The 13,880-nt window shown below is 42.3% G+C and overlaps 1 protein-coding gene across 1 annotated transcript in view; it reads left to right on the top strand.

Moving 5' to 3' along the window:
- Positions 1-11,722, top strand: part of dhx57 (DEAH (Asp-Glu-Ala-Asp/His) box polypeptide 57) — a 74,425-nt gene extending 62,703 nt beyond the window's left edge. The window contains exons 22-24 of the mRNA XM_039739067.1: positions 1,109-1,243; positions 5,568-5,768; positions 10,950-11,722. Coding sequence (XP_039595001.1) covers positions 1,109-1,243; positions 5,568-5,768; positions 10,950-11,093 — 480 coding nt within the window. The 3' untranslated portion in view covers positions 11,094-11,722. The remainder of the gene's footprint in view (positions 1-1,108; positions 1,244-5,567; positions 5,769-10,949) is intronic.
- Positions 11,723-13,880: the final 2,158 nt, after the last annotated feature.

Genomic DNA, 13,880 nt, shown 5'->3' with positions numbered 1-13,880 from the left:
CAAATGCCTTACAGGTCCTCGGTTGTGTTCCTTAAACACAAGATAAATACCAGAGCCATCCGCTACAGAGAAAAGCTGACTCCAGGATGCGGATCATAATATGCCATTCCAATCATCTTCTGTCCAATATCTGTGTTCTATTTCACATTTTAATATTTACTTTTTATTTGCCAGTTTCTGATGTTTTTAATCTTATTTTTTTCTTTGAAGCTCTACCTCTTTGACCAGCATCCCAGAATCTTCTTTTCTCTGTTGCAGATGACACGAGTATTGGGCGAGGATTTAAAGAACATGTCAGCTAAGGACCTGCATGCTATTTGTTTCTCGCACTTCACACACTGCTGTGCTTCTCCTCTTATGCAGTTGCCCATCATGGCCTTCCCCCTCTTTTTCTGTCCTGATTAGATCTTCACCCTGTCCTCTCAAAACATTAACAGACATCTTTATATAAAATCTTAAGCTTCTTGGCACTCTGTCATATGGAAAAACATTCATTTCACAAAACAATAGACTGACTCTTGAGAAAGCGCTTTCGTTTTGGCCATTTTTGAACCCAGAGCTGAACTTCAGGAGTGCCGGGACCTTGCAACCCAAATGAACAGAATGACAGGTTTCAGCGGTGCTAATGCAAATAGAAAGGTTTCTCAACTAACTGATTAGCGTTAACATGTGGCTACTTAAGGATAAGCTAAGGGAGTCGACCATTAGGACCCTGGAGGAAATGGCAACTAGAAATGGGGCTTTGCAGTCATATGTGAATAGGTTAAGTTGGGAGAATGCACTCCTAAATGAATAATAAATTAAAAATCCATCACTTCAAGTAATAATAGCCATTATGCACACTCATAATGCATTGGCTGTGTTTTTAAATTAGCATAATGGTATCTTGATAACAAAGGTATCAATTTCTGTTAAAAATAGTTACATTTCTGGGTGATTCCAAACTTTTGACTAGTAGTGTACAGTATATGCTCTTTTCGACTTATACATTTCAGCAAAAAAGGATCAAGCAATCATTCTTCTAGTGTTTCTGACATTGTAAGACCTCATCTTTGAGACGTATCGGACAACCTTGTTATTCATTTTTTTTTTTAATTTGTAAAACCAGGTGACAACTTCTCAAGGGAAACAGCAGCAGACACGCACAGGTGCAGTGAAAATGCAGCCCAAGCCAGACGAACTAAGATTTGTGACAAAGAATGATGGTGTTGTTCACATTCACCCTTCGTCGGTTAATTATCAGGTAAAAGTAACAGGCTGTTAAGATCCTGTGACATATCTTGTTATTTTTCAAGGTGCTTTGTTTGCTTGACTCAGTGTTGTCTGTCACAAAATGTGTTTGCTACGCATCTCATTCCGGGTTTCATGCAGCACTAGAAGGGGTGAGCTTATTAAAAAAAAAAAAAAAAATTCCCTCTATTGTAAAAGAAAATCTTGAGACGAGACTATTTCCAAGAGATTTTTTTCAAGTCCCGTGAGATGAAACTTTTGTCTTGAGATTTTTTCAAGTCACGCCCTCCTCTTTTGCACAACAAATTGGTTAAATGCGTATCACTAGACTCTGCTGAAACAGTTGGTGCTGATGGTGCGGAAGATGAAAACATCAACTTACAATATCCTGTAGAATATCTACAACCGGGGCGGCACGGTGGCGCAGTGGGTAGTGCTGCTGCCTCGCAGTTAGGAGACCCAGGTTCGCTTCCCTGGTCCTCCCTGTGTGGAGTTTGCATGTTCTCTGATGTCTGCGTGGGTTTCCTCCCACAGTCCAAAGACATGCAGGTTAGGTGCATTGGCGATCCTAAATTGTCCCTAGTGTGTGCTTGGTGTGTGGGTGTGTGTGTTCACGTCCAGCGGTGGGCTGGAGCCCTTCCCAGGGTTTGTTTTGTGCCTTGCGCCCTGTGTTGGCTGGGATTAGCTCCAGCGGACCCCCGTGACCCTGTAGTTAGGATATAGCGGGTTGGATGATGGATGGATATCTACAACTGTTAACATCGTCTGCTCTTCTACCACACAAATTACTTTAGAAAGAAGGACATATCCAAGAAAGGTAATGTAGTACATCTTCAGGGGATAGCATTAGACAACAAAGGAGATCTTGATGTGCCATTAGTATTAAAATGTTTACAGGTACCCGTTAGAGTAGCTTTTGCAAAGACAATTAACAAATCACAGGGACAGACATTCGAAAAAGTCTGTTTATTTATTAGAGAGAAAAAAACGAAATTCACTCTCGGGCAGTTATACGTTGCATTATCACGATGAAAGTCCAAACACAGAATCAAAGTTCAATGCGATATTGATGAAAAGTTAATTCAAAAGATGAATTACTGAAGTTTTACAGTAAAAGTGTACGTTTTAAAAGTATTTGCGTGTTAATTTCAAAGCCAAACAGAATGAAATCATAACATAATGAATAACCCTAACGCAACATGAAACATAATTTTCTTTCAAATTATTATGTTTTACTATTTTTTAATATGGTTAATTACTTGCTGTAATGTAAAATATTTAGGTCTATTATGCATATGTAACAATTCCCATGAAAATAATAATCTGTTTAAATTGTACAGTCTCATCCCTATACGCGAGCAGTAGAACCGAAAAGCGGCTAGGACGTACTGTAGCACCTGCACGGGGGTTGGCGAGCGAAACGAGTAGGGGGCTCCCTAGTTGTCAATTTAAAGTATTCTGCAACATGTGGTCTGCCAGAGACTGGTGGGGCACGTCCCACCAGTTGCGGCGTAGTTGCATTGGTTGCCTGTGTCATTTGGAGTTGACTGGTGGGTTTACAGGGCCTTGGGAAGTCTCGATCCTTACCTGCGGTTTGGACTGCCTGTAACCCTGCTCAGCAGGTCGTGGCCTTGGATCTTCTAGTGGTGGTCTGCTTGTGGTTCGGGAGCCAGGCTTGTAGGTGGTGGTGGGGTGACCTTTTGCTGTTGCGCTTTTCCACACCACTAGCCCAGCGAACCTCAACTGGAACATTTTGGCAAACTGCTAGAAACCCACTATTTTGGTTTGCCTTTCTTATAGTTACACTTTGGTTGTATTCCTGGTAGACTATATGGGCCTGGGATTGTCATATTCCTCAGGGATGTGCATGTCTTTGCTGGTCTCTGTGTCTCTCTGCTGTCTTCTTCCAGTTCTTGTGTGGTCGGAGCGCTGTGGGGCTGCCTGTAATGATGGGTGCCCTAGCTGTCCGCGAGATGGGCTTCATCAGGACCTGTCATATGTGAACTGAAAACAAAGAGGAGTGAATTATGTTAGGTGGGGTGCCTAGTGAGGCTGGGTGGTCATTTGACCTTGGAACCCCTGCGGATTTTGTTTTTTCTCCAGTCTGACTAGTGGTGGTCTCCACCCAGGTCCTCCTGGCTGTCTGGCCTTGTTGCTGGACTCGTCCTTGGAGACTTGCATCATGGAGTTGTATATAAGGACCCTACTCTTCTACTTGACGTTAATCGTTTTTTAACATTGTTTGGATTCATTTGTTGTTTTTGCTTTTGCTTAATCTTTAGTATTATCCCTAATATGAATTGTTTTTCATTTCTTGTAACTTTCTTTTTGACATCCTGTAATGTGCTTTGAGCTACATTGTTTGTTTGAAAAATGTGCTATAGAAATAAATGTTCATTACCAAAATTTAAAAAGTCGCATAAGCAGCACATCAGTAACACTGCCAGAAAGCCATGGAGAGGGTCAGGAGTTGCAGGATTTCCAGGAAAATCAGTCTTTATTTTATATAAACCTTGTATAGAGTACACCTTTTGTAGCAGTTTGTGCAAAGCGTATTAGTAAAATTCAGTGAAAAAGATAAATAATTAAAATTATAGGTAACTTAATAGTTACTTAATAGTGGGAGCATCAGAGTAGACTGTGATTACGAGATGACAGCATACAATACAGACAGAAGAGTCTGGTACAGAATAAAGCTAGGAGTGTAGAGGATTAAAGGAGAAGAGGTCACTTTTAAATGCCCAACTCAGAGATAAATGGCTGCTGTCTCATAGATCAGTTCCTCAGGTCTGAGCAAAGAAAAAAAGAATTTCAACGCAGCAAACGACTGAAGAAGTTCAGTGAGTTCACCGGCCACTTGCTGCTCATCCACCATCAAGCAAAGTTCGCTGTTAAACACAGATCTCTAGAATTCAAGCATTGGTTCAGTTCAATGTGATCCTTTGTGGAAGACATCCTACTTTATAAGGTGGGTGCCACTTCACGTCAAGACTACAAACCAGTGGCCCGTACATCTCACTTCACAAACACCTTTGAGGGGCTGATCCTCTTGTGGTGACCCACTGCAGTTTGCCTATTGCACAGTGATTGGAGAGGACAATGCAGTTATCTATCTACTCCACAAGACTTACACTCACCTGGACACCTGGATTTCTCTGGTGGCTTCAATACTATCCAGCCATCCCTGTTAGGGGATCAGCTCAGTGGGATGAGCCTGTGGTGTCCTGGGTAATGGAGTATCTGACAAGCAGACCACAGTTTGTGAGGCTCAAGGACTCTGTGAGCAACAAAGCAGCACCACAAGGAACTGTTCTGTCCCTTTCTCTCTAAACTCTGTACACCTCAGACTACAAATTTAAGAGCAGCTCAGGTCACAGCAGAACTTCTCAGATGACTTTGCACTTAACGAGGCGTGTCGATCAGGGGCATGAGACAGAGGAGAGGAGTCAGGTGGAGAACTTTCTGCAACCAAACATCAGCATAATCAAGGAACTGCTTATTGACTTTTTCCACGCCAAAGAGCCTCTACGTCAATGAGTGCATGTGATGGTGGTGTACTCCAACAAGTACTTGAGGGTCTACATCAACAACAACAACAACAACATTTATTTGTATAGCATGTTTTCATACAACTGATGTAGCTCAAAGTGCTTTAAAGCAAAGGAAAAAGAAGAAATATAAAAATAAATTAGGCAACACTAATTACCAGAGAATAAAGTAAGGTCTTCTATTTTAGCCATTCTGGTGTGTTTTCTGACTATAGCTTGTGTGGATATTTATTTGTTTGTTTATTTAAAGATGACAAATCTCCCACTGGGGACAAAGTTCTCTCTATTGCATTATGTGATGTGCAATCGATTGAATATTTCAAGTTCCAGGTTTCTCTGTTCAAACAGTAAACAAGCAGAACTCTACCACTGCCTCAATAAAAGGGAGACGTGTCTCTGAAGATGGACTGGGTGTGCCAGAAGACCAGATGGCAGGACATAATCAGTTTACTGATCCCTTTACACTAACAATGTATGAACTTTATGGCCAATATCCAGTGATATGTTTTCCAGTAATACCTGACCAGAATTGTAAATCATGTTTTGTTTTGTGTATACCCTGCTTATTTCAGGGAGTGCAGTACAAAACAAATATTCATCTTGGATGGTTAGGATAGTGTTGGGATACATGGGATTTTTTAGATTAGTCGTGCTGCATGCTGGACTAGTGTTGGTTATTGGGCTCTGATAGCTTCTTTAAAGGGGGACCGGCATCTTCCGAACACTGCTGCTCTGAGTAGGCCCAATAAACGCTAGGCTGTGTCTTACCAACTTTCCTTACCCTTTTAGGTCCGGTATTATGAGAGCCCTTTCCTGGTGTACCATGAGAAGGTGAAGACAAGCAGGGTGTTTATCCGTGACTGCAGCATGGTATCTGTTTACCCCCTGGTCCTGTTTGGAGGAGGTCAAGTGAAGGTGGACTTAGAGAATGGAGAGTTTGTGATCTCTCTGGATGATGGTTGGACCCGCTTTGCTGCTGAATCCCACCAGGTAAGAAAGTGTCTGTTGTCAGTAGACGTCTGGATTTCTATGTGATTGGATCCGAGTCATTACGCTGAGTAGGAGCCTCAAAGGTGAATGATTACTTGCCAAGGGATCCTTAATTGGGCCTTTGGGCTCCGCTGTTTTAATCTTTCCTCCTAACTCATCCCCTGTAGCCCATAATCAGCCTAGTTGCTCTTCTCTGGACCTTCTGTGACTTGTACTGCACACATCAAGGCGCTATGTAACATGACATTCTGTTAGCCTTCTTAATGGCTTCTGAACACTGACTGGAAGTCGGTAGCTTAGAGTCCACTATGACTCCTAAATCCTTCTCATAAGGTGGACTCTCGATTTTCAGACCACCCATTGTATAGTCAGACCTCACATTTTTACTTCCTGTGTGTAATTCTTTACATTTACTGACATTACATTTCATCTGATGCCACAAATCTGCCCAAGCCTGTCTGCTATCCAGGGGCCTCAGGTATAAACGGTGCGTACGCACAGAAATGTTGCGTAAGAACTTTTCCATGTTCAAATCGCGATGTATAAAACCTACACTTGGTGTAAAGCCACACACTTTTCCACGGTACCTCATACCTTGTCGTACGTAAGTTCTCCACTCGGTTTTGCAGACTGGCGGCACTCAGCGTCAAAGCAGTGCTACTGTTCTTGTGTGATTACTCATTATTTTCATGACGCTTTATAAATACACTGAAACTAACCAAATATTGTTTATTAGTGTAATGCATCTGATTGTAATTAACTTGTAACAATATAATGGTCCAGGGAATAGCCATAGTATTCCAAATACCATAAATGCTTTAGCGTTGTTACTCTCACTGCACCTTCTTCTTCTTCTTCTTCTTTCAGCTGCTCCCGTTAGGAGTTGCCACAGCAGATCATCTTTTTCCATATTACTCTCACTGTACCGCTCGGAGTATTTATATCACTGTATCTGAGTGGGAATCACAGCAGCAGCGTTTCAAAGCCTTTCCTGTACGGACTTCGCGGTTCAGAAACAGTTTCATCCCAAGAACTTTAAATGCATTCAGTCAATTGCTCCTTGTATAAGTACAATCACCTAAAGCGCATGCACGAGCGTTACTTTTCACGCTGACCGGGATTTATGTAGCGGAAGAACATGGAAGTTGGAGTACGCACAGATTCCTGCATCTGGATTTTTCTGTGCGTCAGCACATTTCGGCTTTTGTGCTTACGCCATGTTATAGTGCGAATTCTACGCACGGCGTTCTACATGAGGCCCCTGGTCCTTCTGTGATGATATAACGGATTCCAAATTCCAGTCTTGTTATCATCGGCAAACTTAACCAACTTATTATTTATATTCCTATCTAAATCATTTATATTTATTTAAAATAGCAGCGGCCCTATCACTGCCCCCTGCTGGTCTCCACTCTTAACATCGGCCATATCTGATGAGGTTCCTCACACCATCACCCTCTACTTCCTGTGTCTAAGCCAATTCTGCACCCACCTACACACCACACCCTGAACTGCCACTTCTTTTAGTTTGATGCCCAACCTCTCATGTGGCACCTTATCAAATGTTTTCTGTACGGATATTATCAATTAGTTAAATTGAGAAACAAATACATACAATATTTGAGTAATATTGTGAAACTGGTTCTGATGACCTTTTCCTGCATCTCAGTATACGAGAATGTCGAGGGGAGCGCACTCCCGATTTTTTTTTTTTTTATTATTTAGTTTCAGTGAGCTGCCTCACTCCTCAGAGGCATTGACTTCCTCTACAAACACTTCCAAAATGTTTCTTCATTTTCTTTTACCAAGGTTTTATGAGCGCTACTATTGGATTTCAAAACAACAGGCATTGGGCTGAAAACGCTCTAAACTGCTGCATGCAGGAGCTTTCTAAACCACTCGTTGCTAAAACGGTTACCGTATATACTCGCATATAAGTCGGGTCTTGAAACCTGAAAAATCGATCATAAAATCAGACAACTTATATGCCCGTTCAAAAATGCGACACTTAGTTTTTTTTTTTTTTTTTTAACATCTTCTTGCCTCTTTCAATCTCACATCAGTTTCTCAGACACATCGAATTTTGTTCCAGCAGTGCAGTTACCAATTTATTTTGCTATTTCAATGACTTTTAATTTAAAACTAGCTTCATATTTTCTTCTGACCGAATGCTACATCGTAGATAAGGGATGCTCTTACGACAAAGGTGTATGAGGGTGTGAAATACAAAAAACACAAAACAGTGCAACTGTTACTTCAGAATAGTTCAGGTATTACTATGTGGTCGCGTAGGCATGAGAGAGAGAGAAAGAGAGGTGAGCAGCACACGCTGATACAGCACATTGCTGCACCCTCAAAGGCCGTGTGCTCCGTGGTTACTCTCTCAGGTGGGTGTTAGCATATCATAATCTCTTGGACCAATAGCGTGAGTGTTTTCCACATTCAACGTAATACGACCGACATTATAAAATGCCAGAAATTATACGATACAATCAAGTCCTGACTTACCCACGGGAGAACATATCCGCGAGTATTTATGGTAGGTGTGAATTGTTGTCAATTCAATATAATAATGGCATATACCAGGGGTAGGCAGATTCAGTCCTGGAGGGCCGCAGTGGCTGCAGGTTTTTGTTCCAACCCATTGCTTAATAAGAAGCTCTTATTGCTCAAGTAACACTTCTGTATCACTTTAGTTGTCTCGCTTGTTAAGATTTTGAGCCCTTATTGCTTATTTTAGTCTTAAACAGCTGTATTCTTGGTTTTTAATTAGCAATAATATGAAAATGACAAAAGAGACCAGCATTTCTCCATTTAGCTTGTTGCCATTTACACCTCTGTGTATTTATCATGCACTATTGGGTTTAATTAAATACTTGGAAGGAATGTGAAGAGAAAAAAGTGAAGGACTGAGAATTACTCGTCTGTTTTAGACTTTAAATCATTTGAATGATATCCTTAGAAAGGGGAAGAAAATCTAGGATATGAGAATGACTTGACACGGCAGAGTTAAAGCAGTAACAAGCCATGTCAAGTCAAATTGGGGAGCATGCACTGATACAGCACATTGCCGCACCCACCACACGACCAAACTACTCAGGATCCTGGTTTGCAACTCCCCAGGCAGATGCGTGGTCCAATCCCATCCTCAGGAAATGACCCTCTATCTCCCGCAGCCAGGTGTTATGTGAGCGACCCCTTGGCCTGGTCCAGCCACTCGGGTCCCCAACAATGAGGATCTTATGAGCTGGATCACCCTCAGGGAAACACACCACATGGCCGTAGTGCCATAACTGATGCTTCCTCACAATGCAGGTAATGTGCCTCATTCGGGACTGCATCAGCAACACAAATTCAAACCAACGTTACCCAAGGATTTTCCGGAGAGACACAATACCAAAGGTGTCTAGTCTTCGTCTCGGGTCACTGGATCGCGTCTATGTCTCGCAGCCATAGAGCAAGACAGGAAACACCAGGACTCTAAAGACTTGGACCTTAGTCCTTTTGCAGAGATATCGGGATCAACACAAACCCCTTTCCAGCGACCTCATGACCCCCCCCCATGCTCTCCCAATCCGTCTACTGACTTCATAGGAAGAATCACTAGAGTCACATGAATGTCACTGCCGAGGTAAGTAAACCTCTCGATGAGGTCAACACTCTCCCTACAGACAGACACACTGCTGATGGCCGAGCCCAAGAGGTCATTAAAGGCCTGGATCTTGGTTTTATAAGGACACTTACAAGCCCAGACACTCGGACTCCTCACTCAGTCTTTCGAGCGCCCCAATCAGAGCCTCCATTAACTCTGCGAAGGTTAGTGAAATTAAATAATTGACAAGGATTAGTTTTTAATTAAGAAACTGGGTTGAAACAAAAACCTGCAATCACTGCGGCCCTCCAGGACTGACTTTGCCCCCCTGTGGCATATACAGTAACTTCTGATGAGGTTTAGGAGTGTTTTTATCTAGTAGTAAAATGCTTAGACGTGAAGGGGTCCTTGCACTCACTCCAGAGGAACCAAGTGGCAGAAGAACAACAACATTTATTTCTATAGCACATTTTCATACAAACAGTAGCTCAAAGTGCTTTACATAATAAAGAATAGAAAATAAAAGACAACATAAGAAAATAAAATAAGTCAACATTAATTAACATAGAATACGAGTAAGGTCCAATGGCCAGGGTGGACAGAAAAAACAAAAAAACTCCAGACGGCTGGAGAAAAAATAAAATCTGTAGGGATTCCAGACCATGAGACCGGCCAGTCCCCTCTGGGTATTCTACCTAACATAAATGAAACAGTAGGGTTCTCACAGAAGGACTTGATGAAGATGGTCACGTAGACTTCTGCCTTTTAATCCATCCATCATTGTTGGTGCATCATAAAGCTTTGAGTATGTGGTGGTGGCGCAGGAAAAAGAAACAGAAGAGAGATTAGGGGTCAGTACGGATTTTAGAGCCACCATGAATAGTTATTATGAGGAATTGAACATACAGAGAATCAGGATTAAGTTAAAGTGAAGTTATAGAAAGGCCATGTTAAAGTCATGTGTTTTCAGCAGTGTTTTAAACTGCTCTACTGTATCAGCCTGGTGAATTCCTATTGGCAGGCTATTCCAGATTTGAGGTGCATAACAGCAGAAGGCCGCCTCACCACTTCTTTTAAGTTTTGTTCTTGGAATTCTAAGGAGACACTCATTTGAGGATCTGAGGTTACGATTTGGAATATAAGGTGTCAGACATTCCGATATATAAGATGGAGCGAGATTATTTAAGGCGTTATAAACCATAAGCAGAATTTTAAAGTCAATCCTGAATGACACAGGTGACCAGTGTAGTGACATCAAAACTGGAGTAATGTGTTCAGATTTTCTTTTCCTAGTTAGGATTCTAGCAGCTCCATTCTGCACTCGTTGCAAGTGATTTATATCTTTTTGGGTAGTCCAGAGAGGAGTGCATTACAGTAATCTAGTCGACTGAAAACAAACGCGTGAACTCATTTCTCAGCATCTTTCAGTGATAAAAGAGGTCTAACTTTACTTCTGTTTCTTAGGTGAAAAAATGTGATCTGATTACAGACTTGCGTCAATATTCATTTTTGATTTCTGTTTAAAGGATACCCCTGTTTATGACAGTGACTATTTGTTTTGGTCCTTTTTGTTTTTATCGTTTGTCCAGGTTGCAGAGCTAGTTAAGGAATTACGCTGGGAACTGGATCAGCTACTAGAAGATAAAATCAAGAACCCCAGCATGGACCTGTGCAACTGCCCCCGAGGATCCCGCATCATCGATGTGATAGTTAAGTTAGTCACAACGCAGTAAGAAGGCATTGTTGGCCTTTTAGTTCAGTGCTTCATTGTTAAGGTTGCCGAAGTTGTTTTTCACTTTCTGAGGAGTACCCAAGCGTTCTCGACTGGAACAAAGACCCTCGGAGTAGAGGACGTTTATCATGGGACGCCATTTGGACTGCTGACCCATGTGCACAAACATAATTCTGTTTTTGACCAGCTATGATCCGTCTTGCTTCCTCTTATTTATTTAGTTCCGTATGCGGACATGTCTCCTTTGGTGGTCCGCTTTTGTTACGAGTTTCACTTTTATTACATTAGGAATGCTAGTTGCTTTGCAGTAATATTTGTATCGCATTCTACATCCATGACATAGCAGAAGTCACACAGTGAAATCATGCTCTGAAAACCAAGATCTGCAGCCTTGTGCTTTTCCTCCAGGCCTGGCAGCGTGCTGCTGCTGCTGCAACGGAAACCCCTCACCACTCATCTGAGGAGTCCAAATTGCAAACGTATGTTTGTGTTACTGCCAAAGACTCTGTTACAAAACTCGCCACCTTGCCCACCACGTAACCCACCTGTTGTCGTCGAAAACCTAGAGTGTTCTGGAAAGATGTGAGAGCTCCTGTAATGAAATTGGAAAATAAAAATGCTGGAGATGAATTCTTTGTGAGATTTCGCATGACAGCTCAACTCCACAATAATACAGTCCATTGTGTGCTCACTCGTTGACTAGGCAGCTCGCTTGGTGCCAACTTTCTGGACTCCTGGCACCATACAGCTGCTGCCTAGTGAAGGCCAGTTAGAAGAAATGTGCTGCGTACTGCCGTCTGGAGTGATGGCCGTCACGATCGCGCTGTGCGTTTTATTGAAATGTCGTGGGGTTGGTAGGTGGGGTGAGTTATGAAGAAGAACACTACCGTATTTCAAACTACACCTTTTCATAGTGGGCACATGTTGGGAAACATTAGCATTGTGTTTGTGAACAGAAAAGTAGGAGAAGCACAGTCTCTGTGATGATTGAAGGCACAGTTGACCGTTTACATGTTTTATAACCAATTTTTTTTTAATTAAATTTTGAAATAAATACAGTGATACCCGATCAAGAAGAAATGAAGGAAAAAGGTGACATCTGACCTCAGAAACAATTAGAGAAATATACAGAATAGTAATAGAAGGTGCAACTAAACTACACCCGCCAGCATGCAGATTCCCTGAAGAAAACGCAGCACAGAGTCTGAGGATTATTGTCAGCAACAGAAAGACCAGGAAATGAAATTCTAGGCAGAGACATTCTGAGAGATCGGAAAATAATCAGGCAACCGCGAATCAAACGGAAAACAAATAACTCGGAAGTGCAAGGCAAAGAGAAGAGAAGCTCAAAACCAATTACAGGTATGCACTGCTTACCGTCATCGATGTGTTCTGTGAAATAAAACGTTGTGTGAACAAAATACAGGGCGAGTCAAAATGATGTTAACATTTGAATGGCGGAAACAATGTATTCACAAAACATACTTCATATGTGCCAGATGATTTACAGGAATATCTCAACCCGTTCGCCATCGTGTTCAGCACACAAAAACCAACGAGCAACAGCACCATTTAAAGCCCGGACACACATTTCACGGGGAATAGATGATGCCACAGCCCGTATTCTGTCCTTCAGGTCATTGATATCACAAACTTTCCTGCTATTCACACATGCGCTCCTACACCATACACCATAACCAGAAATCACAGGGTATCAAATCAGGGGAGTGTGAAGGCCATGGCAATGGTACACCACAACCTATACATTGACCTGGAAACGGTGTGGTGGAGATAAAAAGAATCCCTTAGTGTTAGCATAATTTTGACTCACCCTGTATTATATACAGGACTTAGCAAAGCTCTATGGGATACTGTGACGTACCTGTTCTGACTAAATACACAGAGAGAACGCTACAGCGCTCCAGACGTGCGAGGTGAAGTATACACTGTTATGTGGTAAACTTGTTTGTAAGTAGGGAAACGTCACATTAACATAAGAATAGAAAGTACAGTACAGTCCGCACAATCGCTTTGTGTATAGGAGAAATGAGATGCAACAGTCTCCTGTGTGTAGTGTGTGTCTGCTGTGTCCCATTTTCTGATCTCTTATGACCTCACGGGAGCATGAACATCGACGCGGTGACACGTTACTCAAATGGATGTTACGCCACAGATAGCTGTAAGCCAATCCTGGTGCTATGGCCCGCTTGAAAATAGCGAACCACAATAAAGAGGTTGACGAACAAAACGTATCCAGCGAGAAATACTGCATGGTAAACACGTCATATAGTTAGTCACACAGCTGTGATGTCACCAGCATGACAATTCTACTCAGGTGATGCTTCCTGAAGGTGGACCACATGAACAAAGAAAATCAAAATGGCACTAAAACTAAACTTTGCCAAACTGCCAAAATTAAAAACCTCACAAAATCCCTATAAATATATATATTTATAGTGTCACTACTGCTAGCATGAGGTCATACCTGGACCCCACAGAGCTGGCATAGGTAGTCCAACTTCTCCAGGATGGCAGGCACATCAATACGTGCCCGTCGTTGCCAGAAGGTTTGCTGTGTCTCCCAACACAGTCTCAGGGGCATGGAGGAGATTCCAGGAGACAGACAGGCAGTCACTTGAGCAGAGCTGGGATGTGCCCCTCGTAGAAGGTCCTTAACCCATCGGCAGGACCCACCGATATCTGCTCCTTTGGTTACGGAGGAACAGGATGAGAACTGGTATAGCCTACAAAATGACCTCCAGCAGGCAGGCCACTGGTGTGAATGTCT

This window comes from Polypterus senegalus, chromosome 16, assembly GCF_016835505.1.
Source record: "Polypterus senegalus isolate Bchr_013 chromosome 16, ASM1683550v1, whole genome shotgun sequence".
Taxonomy (NCBI): Eukaryota; Metazoa; Chordata; class Cladistia; order Polypteriformes; family Polypteridae; genus Polypterus; species Polypterus senegalus.
This window is presented reverse-complemented; position numbering and strand designations above follow the sequence as displayed.